The sequence below is a fragment of the Falco cherrug genome, chromosome 15, assembly GCF_023634085.1.
Source record: "Falco cherrug isolate bFalChe1 chromosome 15, bFalChe1.pri, whole genome shotgun sequence".
Classification (NCBI taxonomy): domain Eukaryota; kingdom Metazoa; phylum Chordata; class Aves; order Falconiformes; family Falconidae; genus Falco; species Falco cherrug.
This window is the reverse complement of record NC_073711.1, coordinates 21081850-21101333: the sequence shown is the minus strand read 5'-3', so window position 1 is coordinate 21101333 and position 19484 is coordinate 21081850. Positions and strand designations below refer to the sequence as shown.

The following is a 19484-nucleotide window of genomic DNA, read 5'->3' as shown; positions in this document are numbered from 1 at the left end:
ACTAAAGGATGGATATTTTCTCCCTTTTTTAGGGCTATAATTCTATTATATGCTAAGTAAAGACATGAAACATTTTCAAGGTGTAACAACAGCGTTAGAAATCAATTTTTCTACCAAGTTAGAGCACACATGTTTTCTTTTTCTACCATACATTATTTCCTAGATAGTATTTGCTCAAAACTTCTACTGTATTACCTGGACTTTCACAAAAATTAAAACATTGCTGCTTTTAGTTCATACTCTTCAAATCTTGAATCTGTAGTTCAGAACTGCTGAAGCCATTTTTACAATGTTTTGGAAGTGTAGCCCAAGTACAGTTTCACCTCAGCAAATATCTTAATTCTCTCCTCTCTTATATTAGTTTGTGGGGTTTTTTCTCAGTTACTAACACCATTTTTTCTTCAATACTTCGAAAGAATTAGCAAATCCCAGTCCAGAACACTGAAATTGCAAATTTTTTCCAACTGATTAACATTCTTGGAATCCAAACCAAGAGAATATCTAACACGGCCTTTTGAAGACAGACTCCAATTTGAGAAATTGAAGACTTAGGAAAGCACAGCATACACAACAAAAAGTATTTCATGGACTATGCCTGTTAAAAAGATGGCCTTTTCAGTGCCGTGTCTTAACAGCCACGGTATACCAAAGCTGGTGATGTCTGAAGGAAAGCTGCTGATACCTCACAATTGCTCCCAAGAGCTCCTGTATTTGTCTGTCCTGCATTTGATCTTTCAGAAAGAAGTCTTGAACCATCAGAGTAGCTGTCTTCTCCACAAGAATTTACTGCCACATCGATTTTAAGGATCTGAACACAAAACGACTTATGTTTCAAACCCATACAGTTTCACATGCTACCTATTAAGTACACAGTCACATGTATGAAAAATTCCCATTCTGGCACAGAAGTCGTGTCTAGGAGCATGAGAAGTGGACTATGCATTCTTGCCTTCCAAGAGGAAGGTTTAACTCAAAGATCTCTTGAGATCCTTCTGCTCAATAAAAGTGATGGTGGCAGTCACTTGTACTATATTACATTATATCCTGGGATATGAACATGACTAAAGGTAATTATCATGGACCAGCTAAGACCACGTTTTACTCTCTAATACTTTTCTATTAGATAACACCCCAAAACAAAATAAAAATAACAGCAACTTTTTCAAAAAAGGTCAAAATTTTTGCCTAGGTTTCCTTACTTAAAGTTAAATAATTTTATTTTCCTTGCAAGAAATTGACCTGCTTTGAGAAGCAACCTTCTCATTATCTGTTTGCTGTGCCTACACTGCTACCTCACTTCACAGAAGTTAAAGATCAAAAAGAAGGCTGTATGAAGACACAGGTTGTATTACATCATATATTTTACAAGTTCCGAAAAGAAGTCAGACAGATTGTCTAGCAAGAAGTGGAACAAACTACAAAAGCAGGTATCTTGGAGGAGGGAGGTACAAGGAGGGTGCCCAGTAGGCTTTTGGATGCTCAGACGGAACAGAATTTAGACACAAGGAACACTCAAGTACTCTACAAAATAAGGTCAAAAAATAAAGGTTTCAAGTGTCAGGAAGCAAGACATGAGAAGTAGACAGAGCAAAGTGGGCACAAAAAAGGAGTTACAATCCTGGATCTTGACACTCCTTTGCCTTTGAATTATGCTCTACATGGAAAGATAAATAAGTCAACCAGGAAGGATGTAGACAAGAAAACTAGTCTACAAATGCTATACTCTAGATGCTGAAAATTGAGTAAAAAATGTAGCTAAACATACCTCACCTCTAATTGCCCCATCCTCAGTAGCCAAACTAGTACATAACTATATATGCATATAATTGTATGAAGCAAATAAGCAAAGGACCAAAAGTAGAAAACACAGCAAGCTATCAGGAGGAAGTCCTATGCATATGAACAATTAGTATGAGAAGTATATTCACTTCAAGTAATCAACTTTTACTCTTGATCTACCTTTCTTCAGCAACTCCAAGTTTAAACTAAGTGCCAATCTCCACATTTTAAATTGCGAATTACTTTTCTAAATCACTTAACAAATATCCTTGAAATTTCACATGTCAACAGCTCATTAATATCTACAGTAAATGTAGCTCTCTGAAAAGAACCACAGATTTTATGTTTATTGAGACAGATAGCTGGCACAGAGAAATAGAGGTCCTTCAATTACTATTTGGCAGAAGCTAACTTTAGTTTAAAATCAGTCTACAGGAATTTATGGCAACACTGCAATGAAGTGACTATTTTGAATAAGATTAGCTACTGTTGATGGTGATGCTTGGACAGTGTTTATAAATCAAACTTAGACCTTAGTATTTTATAATAGGCCACTTCAAAACTATCTTGCATAATCACCTATGCAGTATATTATGATAAATTCAAACATGGCTGAAGATTAAAAGTAATAAAATGATATACACAAGGTAACGAGTGCAAGTAAACTATAAACAAAGACTTTATCCATATACATTTTCTATACCTTCTAACAACTCAGACCTTTGCAGAGAACAAAAGATGAATCAAAGTAGCACACTTAACGAAACCAAGTTTTTCAGTAACTCCAAATCTTATTTTTTTACAATCTGAAAAAAAATTAAGCTCAAAATCCTTCAAGAAGGAAACAACTTACACTGCTAAAAAGTTACATTCTGAATAGAAACAGGTTTTTTTCTTGATGAATTTTCAATTATACTGTTACTTTAGTAAAACGAAACTTGAAAATTCATCTAGAAATTAATATATTAAACTAGACATATAGTGGATAGAAATAAAATGTTTTAATCCAGATGAATCTCTGGCAAGCTTTCTAAGACTTAACTTTTGACTTCAAGCTCAAATGGCATCAGGGTGAGGGTTTTCCATTGGTTTTGGTAGGCTTTTTTTGCAAGAGTACTAACTTAAACAGGAAAAGCAGACGGCTTGAAACGCTTCCCTATTTATGGGGAGGGGGTTGTACAGTATAAACATTTCTTTTTCTCTTTTTTTTTCTTTTTTTTGCCAAGATATGGATTCTAGACCATGATTCAGTGAGCACATACACCCATTAAAATGGCAATTATTAATATGAGAGAAGAACACCTCTGTTATGAACACCTTCCCCTGACCTTAGCCTGCATTAGAGTTGGAAAAATAACTCCATAGGAGAAAGGAATCAAATGTGGAAGCCTTCATTTTCATCATAAAAACAAAAGCATATGTGAATATAAATAAGCATATTTAAGTGAAAACAGTAATAAACAAAATATGTATTCCACAGTTCTAATTGCCTGCTTCTCTGAGTTTTCTGAAAAGCTCTTCACTATAGCTAAAAATAGGCATGGATAAAAGAAATCAAAATTCCAGTGGCTAACCATTATTACGGACTTTGATAGCCAATGAATACAAAAAAATGATGAGAAATGGTTCATTTAACAAAATCTATGTAGTCTACCAGTAATACATGCATTAAGCTTAAAATCCAAACATAACTATTTTACTCATTCTATATCTGCTTGTTTTAAAATAAAGTGTTTAATATTTTGGTTAGCAATCCCATAGCTGATTTAAGAACTACCATACCCAAATGTCTGACATTAACATACCCTTACACATTATGCATGAGGTCTTTATAGTAACTTCAGTATCACTACTATGTAGTTGCATACTTCTTTAAAATTATTACAATCTTAAGAGCTGTCTGTTTCAAATGAATCATTAGTTACATTAAGTATGGAGCATAAAGTACTGTGTACTATTTCACTGTGATGTAAAATACGAGAATATTAACCCATTTAAAGACTTTCTTCCTTACAGTTCCAAGAAGTTTTCCATAGGTTCTGAAAGTAGTCCGTAGTGCCTGAAGATTCATTAATGAGTTCTTAATCCAAATGCCCTCCTATTGATAAAAATGACTGACTGAAGTTAATCTCCTGTCCTTACTCCAGTCCGAGACAGGAAGCCAGAGACTTTGTGGGCAGCACAACAGCAAGCTGAGCAACTGCAAATTGTATTTCACGCAACCAAGATAGTGAGCTAGTCTTGCAAATCTTGAAATTGCATATGATTTCAAACCAAAAGTTAATGTCTGAAAAATGAATGGGTCCTTTGAAGGGCTGTAGGCAAATGAGATTACAGAAGTTTAATCTTGAACCGATGATGTTCAGAGAAAATGAACAGCAGAAAGCATATCCTTTTTAAGGTTTTGGTGCAATACAAAAAAAAAACCAACCCTAAACCTTAGGAGCTGTACACAGAAGTACGCATCATAAAAATTTTCATAGAAGAAAAAGCTCAAAAACACGATGTAAAAATAAAACACTATGCCAACCTTGCAATCACATTGCATCAGAATCATTCAGAGAACATCTAAGCTCACAGCACTCTTGCTGCTACCACCAAGTCAGAACTGCCTGCCACACTGCTCTGCTGAAATCCAGCTGGTTTCAGCTAGAGAAGAGATAACAGGTTGACTGAAACTAGTCTCCACATAGACTTTTACTGGTTGTTAACAGTTATGCAGAAATTTGTTTAACCTTAGAAAATTATTATTCATTTTAGGCTATGAAAACATTTAGTGACAGCAGCAGTGCTTAGACGCACTCCTTGCTTCCAGCTTATGACCCTCTCTCAAAATGCTATTAGGCCAGCAAACCACATAACTGCACTAACAATGGGACTGGAAAAGTAGCAAGGGCACAGGAGCCAGCTACAATAAAAAGCAGTAGCAAAGATGCAAAAAAAAAAATTAAAAAAAATTATCTGGACAATCATAACTTCATCTGACATAACGAACTACAGCAGGCACAGCGCAGGTGTCTAGTACAGAAACCTCACAAAATACATTGCATTTGTTATCTTCTAGAAAAACACAGACAGTAAAGCAGCCTCAAGAGCTGCTTAGTAAAGATCGATTGTCTCAAAAGAGTTATGAGACAATCAGAGTTTTAAAGTGCTATAGGGGAGAAAGGGGTATTTTAAGAGTTTGTCTTGGTCAGCTCAGGCTCCAGCATTTGATCTCAAGCTTGCCTCAGAAACCAGAGCTCTAGACTTGAGTCATGCTACTAAATTTTGCTGAGCAAGTGTACAAATAAGCCAAGGTTCAAAGATCCTAATTTTTTTTTAAAAAAAAACAGTGTGCATTGTAATGTACAGTTACACAGTTTATAAAAAAAATTATTTTAACTTTTGCTAATAGGTAAAGTGAAACATTAATCTCTTCAAAGGATGCAAGGAAATGTGCTACTCCAAGTGCTTCAGCAAATTCTTCCATTTCGAAGTTCAACAGAAGTACTTTCTGAATCAACTGATTTCAGTGGTATTCGATACTCTTCCTAGAAACTGCTTTAGCATGGGATAGAGAGAAGACAGCAAACAAAGAGCAGCACTGTGTTCATCTCCTGGCCTTATCGGCCAGACTTCACTCATCTTCATTCTGATAACAATTCAATGCAAATATACTTGTACTAACTTCTCTAGGCATTGACAACTGATACAAATGAACTACTATTAAAACATTTTGTCATTAAATGATAATGGCTCAGGTAAAAATTCTCACAAAAGCAGAATGGGATAATTTCTGTCAGGAATGATGATAAAAAAGGCACTAAACCTGCAACCATTCCTGTCCATACAAAAGGAGGAGCCATCCTTGACCATATGTTCCAAATTACTGAGCTAGCATGCAAAAACTGCCTGTTTTATTGATGGGAAAGAAATCCCCCAAAATAAGGCACAGACAAAAGTATAAGATCCCTTGATGTCAGAAGAACACAAAACACAAGTCCTGAAGGGCACGCTGACATAGACATAGATACATTTCTAGCCAGTTTAACTCTTCAAAAGGAAAATTATGAGTAACTTACGCATCAACATGAAGAACTCTCTGGCCACTTCTAGCACAGGCCGCTGCAATAATAGATTCAGGCAAACCTGAAAGGACACATGTGATTTTTAGGACTTAGTATGCTAATATATATTAAAAAATGAAACAAAGTTAGAACTTGGTCAGAAAGAGGCAATTCAAACACTGCAGTGAGTCACTAGAATTGTTAATACTCTCATGCTACTAAAATAATGAACACTATTTTGAGCTATTAACATTTTGCTATGACCCTCCTGAATGCAACACTTTTTTTTTTTAATAATTGTATGGCACGTGTCACTTGCAGACACTACTACCTCTGAATCAAAGTTTATCACCAGTGTCTTCTCTAGACACCTTGTTATCATGAACAGATTGAGTACTTGCCAGCATAACAATACCCAAATTTTAATGGGATGGCCTTGTAACTGTATCCCTCCTGATAGGGACAGGTATTATCTGATGGTATTTTTGTGTATTTTTATTCACTTCAAAGTGGCCACATAATGTGGAGACTGTGTAACAACCCATCAAAATGGTGTTTTAAGATTAAATATAGGATAATCTTAAATATAATATTTAAGATTACATATTACGATTGGTATCATAAATATACGATAAATATACATGCTGCATGCCCTGGTATATTGTCCAAGGATGCACTGGAAAGTGTGAGGGTATAAACCTGCTGGGATGGCATTAAATGACTGCTGAGGCATCACGGTGCAGTGTCCTCCAGACCATCTGTTGGCAAACATCTCTAGCACAAACAGGTCTCAGAACTGTATTTGGACTTTGTTTCTGATTGAACTAATTGGTTTGCTCCAAAGGAGTACCCAGGAACACACTCAATATTCTGCATGCAGACTAAGACCTGAGTGTAAACAGAAAAGCTAAGCCGACAGCGCAGGTGCACTTTCACTTCACTTTTATGGGTACTGTTAGGGACAGAATGAATGCAAGACAATTGTACTTGAAGTAGTACCCCTACCAACATCTCCCACGTCCTGCAATTATGCTCGGTCAAATCAGTATGTTTTCACTATACGTGGAAAAGATATACAGTAAAAACCAAACAAACGAAAACCAACCATCCAGAAGGTTAGTGACATTCCTGTACCAGCAATACCTGCTTGGAATGGCACACAGTTGCAATTGGAAGTTTAATAAATAAATGAGCCTGTTCTCTTAACTTCTACTCCCACTCACCAGATTTTTACATGCAGAGTTAGATGACTTGGATTTCTGACTAGCTTCAGAAAAGAAGTCTAGCTTGCTACCTAAAAACCTGTATGGCACTTGCTTTGCTGAAATCTCCTTTTAAATGATCTATTGGCTGTTTAAGCAGGTAATTCAGTAAAAGTGATTAAAATTCTAAGGGATTGGTATTAGGAGACAAGCTACATATTCCATTAAGGGATTAGATTAAACAATGTGAAAGGAGTGTTTCACTGATACCATTCACAGCTCAGCACCAGAAGCAGCTGCACTAGCACAACTGAAGAGAGACAGAATGGAAAGTAGGAAAAGCAGACACGGTAGGGCACAAACTTCTTGGCTAGCTTTACGTCAAACATCATTTTTGTGAGAATCTCAGGCCTGCAGTTGTCCGTTTCTTCAGAGAGAATACTGCCTTTACAAATTAATAAAATGGCAGCATGTTGCCAATCTGATGATTCATTTAAAACACAAAACGCAATATACTAAAGGTTACTGGACAGCTATTCACTACTTGTAAGGTATCAGTTTTCACTTACCTAGAGTAACTAACTGTTAGATTTTAATGGGATGTTAAGTACAATTTAGCACTCACAGAGACAGAAACAAATAATTTCAAATGGTTGAGCTGGTCTTTATCAATTCTAGAAACTGAAATGGAGTCCAGAAAACACCTAGAGTGACTTAGATACACAAGACCGTAACTCCTTAAGCCAGTAAAGGCAAACACCACCACCAAAATGAAGAGATTCAACCTCTCTACCCTTATCTTTGGCACTCCTGACCTCCTTTCCATGTCAAGTAGATGGTCAGGTTTTGGCAGACCAGCTCCATGGTGGTGTTGATAGTCCAAAAGTATAAATGTTTGGATCAACTGAAGGAAGGAGGTTTAAGACAGGCATGACAAATCTTCCAGGAAAATAGCTACAATTTCCCTGCAAAGTTTTGGCTTCTAGCACTTAGTATTTTGAAGGATTAAAAAAAAAAGAAAATCCCTTTCTGAACTGATAAAACAGAAAAAGATACAATCGTTTTGCATTGCTGACCTTCCACAGCAAGTGAAGGCTTATCATGGAATTAATCGCTGGAAATAATGCTTTCAAAGAGGGATGAACAATTGCATCAGTTCCTGGGATGTTTGTTTCACAGCCTAGATAGGTTGATAGTCTTTTGAATTGAGATTTTGAAGTAAGAACTCAAAACACAGACCATTCTGAACAAAGAGACAAGGAGGAAATACTTAACTGCAGCACACACTTCAGGACTGTCACAAGATCCTGAATGCAAACAGCTTTATTATGTGAACGCAACTCCACATCCAGCTGCCCACCGAAAGTGTTTATATATACACTTCACTTCTCTCCGTCTATAAACTATCTGGAATAGAATCTACAACTACTATTTTGTGTGTAGATCCTGAAAAAGTTTTTCTTTCCCTCATTTGGGCACAGAGAATATTACTCTAGAAATGGAATTGAGAAACTTGTTTCTCCTTCCTTATTGAGAAAAGCCACTGAGAAAGTGTTGTAAAACATCACCATTGCTGCCTGGCTGACCAGGACTGGAGTTATAGCTACTAGGGCATAACAGATTGCTTTAAGCTTGATCCAATTGATACCGTGTTGGAGGTCTGTTCTTCCATTAACCTTGGATGAAATTGTTCCCTGAATTAGCTTCCTCGCTCTTGAAAGCTGGTATCAATTTTCTTCACCAACCCTTTGCTTCTAAGATACTGTGGCCCCCTGAGTACCCACTGAACAAGGAAGTGTAAGAAAGGCAAGGCCCATGCATTTTAGCTTTTGGAGAGGCTCTTGCAACACCATTTATTAAGTGACAAAACCTCAGTAAACCAAAGAAATAAGACTGTGCCTTGGCACCAGTTTCTGAATTCTCTTCTCCAACGAAATAAAAGCACATGGAAAATATGTAGCTTTGTCAATGCAAGTTACTCCTACACATGATCTGGACTGCACCATGGTTACTTTACAAAAGCCTTTTCCAAGACAGAAGGCTCTGGCTCTGGTAAACAGACCATTGTAAGATAGTTACAGTCCCCCTCTACTTAAGAAAAAAAACCCCTAACTTGGAAAAGCCTCCTTAGAGAAATGGTAGAGGTTTATTTAATGACAGCACGTGAAGCTGAACTATCTCCTACAGGATACTGACACAGTTGTGCAAAAACAGGTTCCCTTCTATTCAGTATCAGAGAAATATATTCTGTTTATAAATTGTTCCTATTTGGAAGCAGTTTCCAATTCTGAACTTTGATTTGTCAAAAACTCTAAGATGGATTATATTCAACTTTTGAAATGAGTTCAGATCCCAGCCACAGGGGAGAGCAGACTCCAAAACTTCTCACAATTTGTTTTGAAGATAGAGGTTACAAATCCAAACAAATTTTAGATTTGCAATGGTATTGGCAGGAAATAAGAAGTCGGAATAGGAATTGCATGATCCAACCACAAGAAAGCAGCAACAGATCCAGACTTCAGTACGTCATACATAAACATCTGGCAGCATAAAAGGGATTTACACAGAAGAATAAGGAGTCCGTACAATTCTTGTATCAATTTAGTATGCTGATTCAGAAGTTCTTTGTATTTGAGGCAGAATCAATTCAGAAATAGCAGTGCCTGTTATCAAGAAGTATAAACACCTTCTGAGCTTCCCGGCCCTTTCATATCCCCCTTTGCATTATGTTTAACGGTCCTGCACCTCATTTCTCTTACCATGAAAAGTAAAGATAAAGAGTTTTCCTCCATGAAGGAAGACTCATTAGTACCAGCTGAAATGTCTATCACCATTCCTTAAAGCCACTGCCTTCTTCCTCCACTCACTAACATCCATTTATCAGACACAGTATTAGGTAAACCAGCCTCTCTGGCCTTCTCAAGGAAACATTAATTTAAAATTTGAGTGAAGTAGGCCATTACATCTGCAGACAGATATAAAAATAAGTATAAAATTAGAGATTTTACTCATTAGTGATCTCTGAGTCACTAACGTCTCTTAGAAGGTAGAATTTCATAGGTACTTCTTGATACCTATCACAAATGTGATGCATTCGCATGAATCCGTGACACTGCCTCATTGAAATACACGTGCGAAGTCAAAGTGAACCAACTACCAAGTTTTCCTAGTATTGGTCTGCGAAGAGTGCCGACTACATACTTGCCCTTCTGGGAAAAAAACAAAACCAAAACCAAATGGCAAGCAGATGAAATTCTAACAAGCTTGCCCTAATTAGACTAACAAACATTGTGTCAGGGCTCACTTCAGCATGGTGAAACTCAAGATAGTCCTACAAACTTTTTTGTTTCTTAGGCTATTCATATAACACATTGGAAACCGCTGCAAGAAATTCCAGGACTATATCAGAAACAGTTGCAGCACCAGAATGAAGTAACCCAGCAAGCAGACAGTATAAACACTAGGTTCATGACAATCTTATGATGAAGAATACAGTTCACTTTTGATAGCACTAGTTTTCACTGCCAGCTGTCTAAGCACTCTCTCTATTATAGCCTTCTTGGATACATAAGAGGCAGATTAATCTCAATAAATCTTACAGATGTGCCTGCTGCAAGCTGACCTTGGAAGTCTACATCTCGTTGTTTCCAGCAACCTCTGACCAAGATAATCTCCACTACACAGATTTTTGGACCCTCCCTAGGAAGCAAAATCAGTCATACTTTCATTTTCAAGAATAACATGTTTTACAAGTAAATAAGCAAGACATATAGGAATTAGCTACACATTACATACAGTCATCAAGATACCGATTCTACTTTAGCTTCAACATAGCAAAATTAAAATTAGAGATAACTGCTAAGATAATTATTTTCTTCAGCTTTAAAAGCCAACTGATTTTAAAAGCTTTACAAAATAATGAAAAGTTGCAATTCACCTCTGTGTAATCAAAAATGAATTTCAGGCTTACACATTGTGCCTCTTCTGATTAGTGGCTATACATAATGCTACAGCGATGCGCTGTCTCTTCAAGTGACTTTAAATGGATACATTCACTGCCCCAAGCAATTTATAAACTAAACAGCTTCATATATGTGGAAGCATCTTGGTTCCCAAGTTGTTCACTGTAAACTATTTCCCAGTTGTCCGGCTGATAAGCTTTTACTGAATTACACAAGCTTCATCTTGAAAAGGTTTAAATGTTTAATTTGCTTCACTGCATCTACTAAATAAATCACAAGTGGCTTTTCATAATATAAAATGTTGAAGGGAAATATATTAAAAAAGCTGGAACATAGACAATTTCAAAACAATCTCCTGGAGTCAGACAGCTGACCAACTGCAATAAATTTTGTTTGTATCTGAACTTCTAAGAAGAGAAGAGCAGCTGACTGGAGAAGCTCACTACACAATTTTTGTGATATGTTTCTGGTATATGTAGAACATAAAAGGCATTTTATAATTTAATTGCAAACAAAGTTGAACTATTTATTGTATCTATATTTTAAGTTAAAGCTAGCTAATTAAAACTGTAATAGGTTTTATTAATTTTATTACATGCTTGTATTGTAGAATATTAGAAAATATTTCTGCATTACAGAATATGGTAGTGGGATAGAAATGACAACCCACTAAGACAAGTAAGAAATCACAATTAAAAAGTTTCTTCTCCTAAACTAGTAATTCTATATAGTTATCTGTGTGCCATCAGAGGAACATGGCAATGAAAAATAGCAAATCTCACAGTGCAAATAAATGTTTAGAAAAGGAACACAGACACTTATGCTCCAAATAAAAATTTAACCTGCTACTAAAAATCATGCTCAAAGCAAGCAGTGTCCTCTGAAGGGGGGTGGGGACAGTGCACTTTCTGATTTTGGCTCCAAGTTACAACAACCCAGGAAAATTAACATCAAAGGTACCAGAAAAATAAACATACATGAGATCTAGACAACAGCATGAATGCAACACAATTTTAGTTTATTAATCACTTACATAAAAATTGTATCACTGGATGAATCACATCTTTGTGTGGCAACGTTCTACCTATCTAAACATTTTGCTCATGGAACACCTAAGACACTGAATCAAGGTAACAGATTAAAAAACTAAAAAAAACAACCTGGCATACCACTTTCTGAACTACAGGTGTAAGCAGATTACTTCAAGGTGAGGAATTCTGTTTACTGGAAAGCAACAGCTGCTTTACTTTTCACATTAGAGGCCTACCTTCCAGTAGGAGGGTAATTTTTGAATAAATATCAAATATTTGTACTGTTATACAAACACATATTAAATACATTTCCTTAAATTACATATATTAAGGAAGACAACAGTTAAAATCCAAATGATTCTTCGTGTCTTAAAGAAAAAAAATGTATTTAATAAAGAGGGTTTTAAGTAGACTTCCCTAGCACATACTACAGCTATGAGACTAATCTTTGGTTTACAACCGATAGCAGGAGATAAATAAAAAGCAAGGCACATATATTAAAAGTTCTGTATAGTAAGACACACAGAAGTTTTATTTTTACCCAAGTCTTCTAATACTTTCACTTCTTCTTCTGCCTCCCCACAGGAAGATAGCTTGTTCTCTTTGCTCCTTATACATTTTTAAACATTTCATAAAAGAATATTTAAGAAGTAAAAAGTTTCTCCTACATTAATAATGCCATATAGTTATCTGTATATCAACAGAGGCTCTTAGAAAACGCTCAAAATGCTCTGCTTGGCTCTAGAGCAACCTCTGTGCACCAGTGACTTGGAAGGTTTGAATCATCAGCTTTATGACCATTCTCCAGACAGTGGAATGACATTTTCTACTGAGGACAGACAAATGTGTCATTTCAACTAAACCTGACTCAGACTAGAATTTCAAAGTACCTTGCTAAGACTTTTTCTAAAGGAGTTTTTCACCTTGATATGCAGATGACCTACCCTGTATTTTTCACAGTAGGATCACAGGAGTACTACAGTCTTTTATTTCGTTAAGATCAGCAATATAATCAGGAAAACCTGAAGAACATTAACGGGCTGAGAAGGACAACAGGAGGTACATAAAACAGTGAGTTTTCTTACAAGAGCAGGGAGGGACATTCCACAGTATCTAGAAAAGAATTGTATCTGAGACATCAGTAGGAGTCCAAGCCTCCAAGAAGGCTATCACAGCAGCTCTGCTACACAGAAAAATTCAGAACAGAAGGCATGCCAGAAAACAACCCTTCAATTTTAGTCAGGTTAAAAAATAAGTCAGTAAGAAGATAAAGGCATGTTTACATTTAGAGAATACTAAAAAAATAAAAGTTGGGTGGGGAGAAAATTCTGAGTCAGTGTTCATTTTGTTTGACACTTACATGGACATGTAATGACTTATTTACAAATTATAATAATAATAATATGGGTCCATTTCCTCCTTCCAGACATCACCATTATATAGTCAGTGCCACTATATTAGTCCACAACAACCACTGACATAAAAAACTATCCATCTTCAGCTGGTTTTCCATCTAGCTTTTATTGTAAAACTCTAAATAGCTGCTGATGTAAACAGACTGTGTATTTATATAAGATAACGTAACCAAAATATCAGCCCAGAAGGTGTATTAGAAAACATTTTAGGTTCATCCAGCACATCCTAAAAATATCCTGCAACAATAAAATCATTAGGAATTATTCATTTTTCCAATTCTTTTTTAGAATCAATCTTCAATCTTAACTTCATAATTCACATACATAATATTCAGTTTTTTCATGGTATATTTTAAAAATTGTATTAGTATCTGGAAGTGATTTTTCCTAACACTATACTTACATAAGATAAACATAAAGTACTTACACCACTCCCAGCATATCGAACAATAAATAATAGATTCTCCTGACAGGACTTTGATGACCTGGCAAAGCCCGAGTGCTTTCAGCCAAAATCATATGAAACCATAAATCACTCTTTATTTTATAGAATATTTCAAAATGGATCCCTGCTTTCTACCTTGAAAGTCATTTCATGTGTTATTTATAACCACTGAAAACCAGAATGGAAAGAAAATTGCATAGAACCAGAAAATTTACTGTGACTGCTTTTATAAAGAATAACTCCTTTTTAGAAAAAAATTAGAATTACTGGTAGACAAACTCGTGAATACAACCACCCTTTAAAGAGCCATATCCTTCATTTTACAACTTCACCAGCAGTTAATACAGGCCTTCCACAGTACCAGAGACAAGTTTAAGAAGTTAAAACTGAATAAAATCCAATCAACAGAAAAAATTCAAAGGTGAAGATGACCCTGCATCGTTATCCACACCACTTATAGATATGCACAGCCATGTTGCAAATCTTTGCATTCACAATAGTCCCTGCCGTAAATTCAACATTGCTGAGTGTTTTGCCTATGAACTTTCCTATCTGACAACCGCCTAAAGACAAAAGCTTTGCCACTGCCTCCTAGCTCTGAGTGTCACTCTCACATAGATGCCTGTTTTCTGAGATAAATATCAGGGAACTCATAATGTTCCCTCTTCCTACAAACATACTACCATTTGAATGCCTGCACTAGTTTAAGAGTTGACCCCACAAAGGCTTATCAATATAGAACTCATTTAAACGAACACGAATAATGCCCACCTTGAATTCCTCAAGCAAGCACTTACATCAGCCCTTCAAACCTAGATCCTACAGGCTTTTAGACAAAAAAAAAAATAAAAAATTAAAAAAAAAATCACTGTGTTAGCACTTTCCAAAGAACAGACCTTCCAAAATACCAGAACTGTTTTGAGGATTAACGATACTGCGCAGTATCTGCTTTGGCAGACAATTATCCAATAAATCCATTCCCGTTTGGTTAGTGGGCAACTTGACCATAGTACTACACTCAAAAAGTAGGAAAGTAGGGATATGAGAGGGATCTAAGAGTGACCTCAAATCTGCCACAAAGGGGTGGAACAAAAGAACAGTATCATAACAGCTTTCACCCTCATACTGTGCTACCAGCGAAAACCTTAAGCTATGCCCACCATTTTTATGTTACACGATAATCTAGTTTTCTTTAGAACTATAAATTCCCTGACGGTAGTGAAACTTTTCCTGCTGAACTCACCAAGCCAAGTATTTTTATACTACACATCCATCTTGCTCTAAACTTGCCCACACAAGAAAATGTTTAATCTGGGTTAAAGAGAAGTAGTTTCTTCAACAAGCGAATTTACTTTTCCCATAGAAATATTGATGAAGTAATTGAACCTAAGCATTAAATGGAGCACCAATGACTAAAATTTAGTGTGAGGTTCCATTTTCATTAAGCTTACTATAGGAAAACAGTTAAATGAGCCTGAAACAAAAACAAATTCAAAGCTAACGTTACCACTCAATCTAATTACTAAAATTAACAGAAGCACAAAATATAAAACCAGAAAAGGCCACACATGCAGAAAAAATATGCAATTACTACCATGCAGTTAAAAAGATCATTAACACAAACATTTCAGTTATTACAATATGACAATTAAATATCCATAGGTACACTCAGCACTGGTTATAGCATTTGAAAACACAGAGTTGAAGACAAGGCTAAGATATTCCCTCAGGAGTCATTTCCCAGAAGAGAAGACAGATGAAAGTTTTTCTTTAAATAACTTCCATAAAAAATAAAAAAGTAGTCAACAGCATTAGTCACCATTTATGTATGTTCTTAGCAAAAAGGAATGCAAAGAAAAGACAAAATAACTCCTAAAATGCAGAGTTCTGAAAATCTTGAGATTAGGTACAGTAGTTGTCTCCACAGGTAGGCACAAATGCATCCTTTAATATAAATCCATGCCACCACCACCAAATCCAGCAATATTTCAGAGGAAAACTTTAGCTCTAAGAATTCCCTTCCCCCAACATCAAAGCTCTAGTATTATTAGCTCATTCTAAAGCAGGGAAGACTGTATTTGATGGCTGTCGCATGACCAACTCTCGCTGGAACAGACAGTTCAGCCAAAAGTGCTGTTGCTGGTGAACTGCCAGTTTCAGGTGAATTCTTCTCCCAACATGCCTAGGCTTGCACAATCTCGTCCATCTGTGACATCCTACCACCAGTCACCGCTCCTCCGCAGTGAGCAGCCTGGTATTACTTAACACACGCATTCAGCAACTGCACCATACCATGGGCCACGAAAGACAGCACACACGAGCAGGCTGCCACTGCCACGATGCCCTTGGCCTGCACTCTGTGCCTGCGAGACCCACAGCACGAGGGTTGCCAAAGCAAGCTGGATTACATTCTACCTTCACCAAAAATTACAAAAGCTCCAGAAACAAAACCTGGCAGCAGGTTTTTACTTTTCCACTGAATCATGACAAGATGAAGTTTTACTTTATGTAAGTTAGAGTCAACTCTTTTAAAGAGGTAACACCCTCACTAGCATCCTTAGTAGCTAGAATAGGTACTCCTACTCCTTTCACCTGCTAGTTTCCTTAGTAGCCAGAATAGCTAAATAGCCTAAAGTTTATACTGATTTTATAAACCTCTGAGTTTCCTTTAATTCTCTGTATCACTGCATCATCTACATAACACTATTTTTCTCATGACAGTAAAGACTGAGTTGTCCTCAAAAATAACAGAACTCATGCAATTTTTAATATTTCACCCTTTTAGTTAGCCTTTCATTATTTACCATTCTTCTCACACACTCAAAATATTCACAAATCTGAACACATGTGAAAATGTCAGATTATTAGGGTTTCTGCTCCATACAATAGGGTTAAGAACAAAGAAAGAAATCTCTTAACTTGCTCAAGAACCTTAACTCTGCATTTTTAGTAGAGTTATGGCCAACAGTGGAGACAGTATGTTTTTAGAATCTCTCACAAATTTGAGAACCATATCAGAAATCCTTTGAGTAACTATACATACACTGTAAGGGGATAACTTCTTTCAGGTAAAACATTGAAAAGAGCAATTACACTAAGAAACTCACTCATTCTATTCCAAATCTCTAGAAAAGTAGTCCTAAATCTGAAGGACACAATTTGACAGATCAGTGAACTCCCAAAACACAGCTCCTAATTTCACAAAGGAAAAGAGTAACATTTAGAGAGGTCTTCCCTTTTGTGCTCCAACCAACATCCTGAGCTGACCACGGGAGCTCTTCATAAATGCAAACAAAATCTGAGTGTAAATTTTGGACCTATAAACATCAATGTGTTTTAAACATTTTAACACCAGAGCTCAATGCTGAATTTAAGGGGAGGAGCTGATGAAGACCAGGTCAAGCCAGGCCACTGCCACTGGCTTCTACAAAACATAAATCAGTTTCAGTACTTAAAGATTATTATGATATGCAAGCAGCAAGTGTCTTCCTTCTGAAGCAATATTTTAAAATTTGTCTTGTAGTTACATGTTGTGGTATGTTTCAGTGAGACATCTCATATCTCCACCATTATTCACCTGAACTCAAAACAGGATGAACCTGTACAGAATAGAAAAAAGTGCGGGCAGCTCCAGAAAGTTCAGTTAAGTCTTTGATACGTGCACTCATTCCTCATATACTGAGAAACACGCTTTAATGCGGAGGGCTCAAAAAACCCCAATGTTTTGGGTTATTTGTAAGCAGGCATAGGGATTATCAAGAACTTGTACAAGAGAAAAGTTCTTGTATTATAGAATACAATAACAAAAAAATTATCAGCATATATGATATCTACTGCAACAACATGGAGTTTAGCTCTTCAAAACTATATTGTGTGCATAAAACCAAAGCGGGCCGGCAGGAGCCGCGGCGAGCACCACTGGCGGTGCGGGGGGCCGGCGAGCCTGCCCGGAGCGGGGGCCGGGGCTCACGGACACCCCGCTCGAGGCGCAGCCCCGGACGTGCGCTGCCTCCGCGCCATCTCAGTTTCTCACCAAATCCTGACACTGGAGTCTCAGAAGCGAGCCCAGACCGGCCTGCAAGTCCCCCGAACACTGCCCGCGCAGGTACCCTCGGCAACCCCTCGCCCCCCTCGCCCTCGCCCCCCCCCCGGCGCCACTGCCTCCTTCTGCGGCGCCGGCATCCCGCCACCCCCCGCCCCGGCAACCCAGCGTAGCCCACCACCACCGCGCCATCTCCTACCGGTCCCTATCACCACCACATCAAACTCTGAGGGAAGGTTGTCCGCCATCTTGGGAGGGGCGCGGTCACGTGCCCGGCGCTGCCGGAAATGGAGGGTGCCGCCCGCAGAGACTTCCGGCCGCGCTGGCGAGGGCTGCTGGGAGTTGTAGGTCGGGGCTGGGGGCTGAGGGCGGCGGGCCCGCCCAAGCGGGAAAGCTTCCCGGTAGCGCTCTCTGTGGTGGCATCCTTCTTTCTGTGGTCTCACAGGGATGGCTGTTTGCTGCCCTTCTGTAAAGCGTGCGGAAAGCTCCAGTCTGCTTCTGGCCTGGGCGGCTTTTTCCCCATCGTAATCTTTTCAGGTAACATGCCACAGGACAAGAGGGCATGGCCTCAAGTTGCACTAGGGGAGGGTTAGATGTGATATTAGGGAAAAAATTCTTTACGGAAAGGGTGGCCAGGCATTGGGACAGGCTGCCCAGGGACGGGGTGGAGTCACCATCCCTGGAAGCACTGAAAAAAATGCGTGGATGCAGTGTTTAGGGACATGGGTTAGTGGCGGGCTTGGCAGTGCTGGTGGGCTGATGGTTGAACTTGATCATCTTAAAGGTCTTTTCCAACGTAAAGGATTCTATGATTCACAAAAAAACATGGGTGAAGGGCCACCACCCCTGCCCTGGGTCTCACCCTGGCAGGGCGGCTGTGCTGGCTGCTCACTCACCAAGCACCAGGCCTTGCCCTCCGGCCCCCCCGTTCCTCCAGCCCGGCTCCATCCTGCTGACTGGCAGTGGGTGCACAGGCCTTACCACAGCCTGCCCATGCTGACATGGGCCATGCCAGTCACAGAGCTCCTTGCCACCACCACTGGGCCGATGATGAAGGCATTAAGCAGCAGAACTGAGCCCCCTGATACGGCACTTCCCATGGGCAGCCTGCATGACCCACCAGCCCCTCGGCCTGACCACTCACCCAGTTTCTTACCCATCTAGTTTTCAGCTGACCCACAGAGCAAGCCCTTACCTTGGATACAGGAATACTGTGGGCAACAGCAGTGAAGGCATACAAGCTCCTAGCATTGATGAATAAACTTCTGAAATACAAGGATATGGTTGTATTCCACCTACTTCAAATGCAAAATTCTCCAATGCAAACACCTGTATATTTTGTACATTTTATGTGTCAATTCCACTGAAGTTTCTTGGATGAGCAGTTCTTCAGAAATTCAGAATAAGTTCCATTTTTGTTATTTCCCCCTGCATATGCAGTGTTTCTGAAACTATTCTATGCTTTTTTCAATCTCACTGATCACTGCACTTTCATTAATATATGCAAGGAAATATTTCCCTTACTATTTAAAAAGAAGTCCCCTTAGTCCCAACTGTGA

General features: G+C 38.2%; 1 protein-coding gene across 1 annotated transcript in view; it reads right to left on the bottom strand.

Moving 5' to 3' along the window:
* Window positions 1–18218, bottom strand: part of CHM (CHM Rab escort protein) — a 70162-nt gene extending 51944 nt beyond the window's left edge. Inside the window, exons 1-2 of the mRNA XM_005435832.3 lie at window positions 18125–18218; window positions 5844–5910 (exon numbers count right to left, since the gene is read on the bottom strand). Of these exons, the coding sequence (XP_005435889.1) occupies window positions 5844–5910; window positions 18125–18173 (116 nt within the window). The 5' untranslated portion in view covers window positions 18174–18218. The remainder of the gene's footprint in view (window positions 1–5843; window positions 5911–18124) is intronic.
* Between the last annotated feature and the right edge of the window lie 1266 nt (window positions 18219–19484).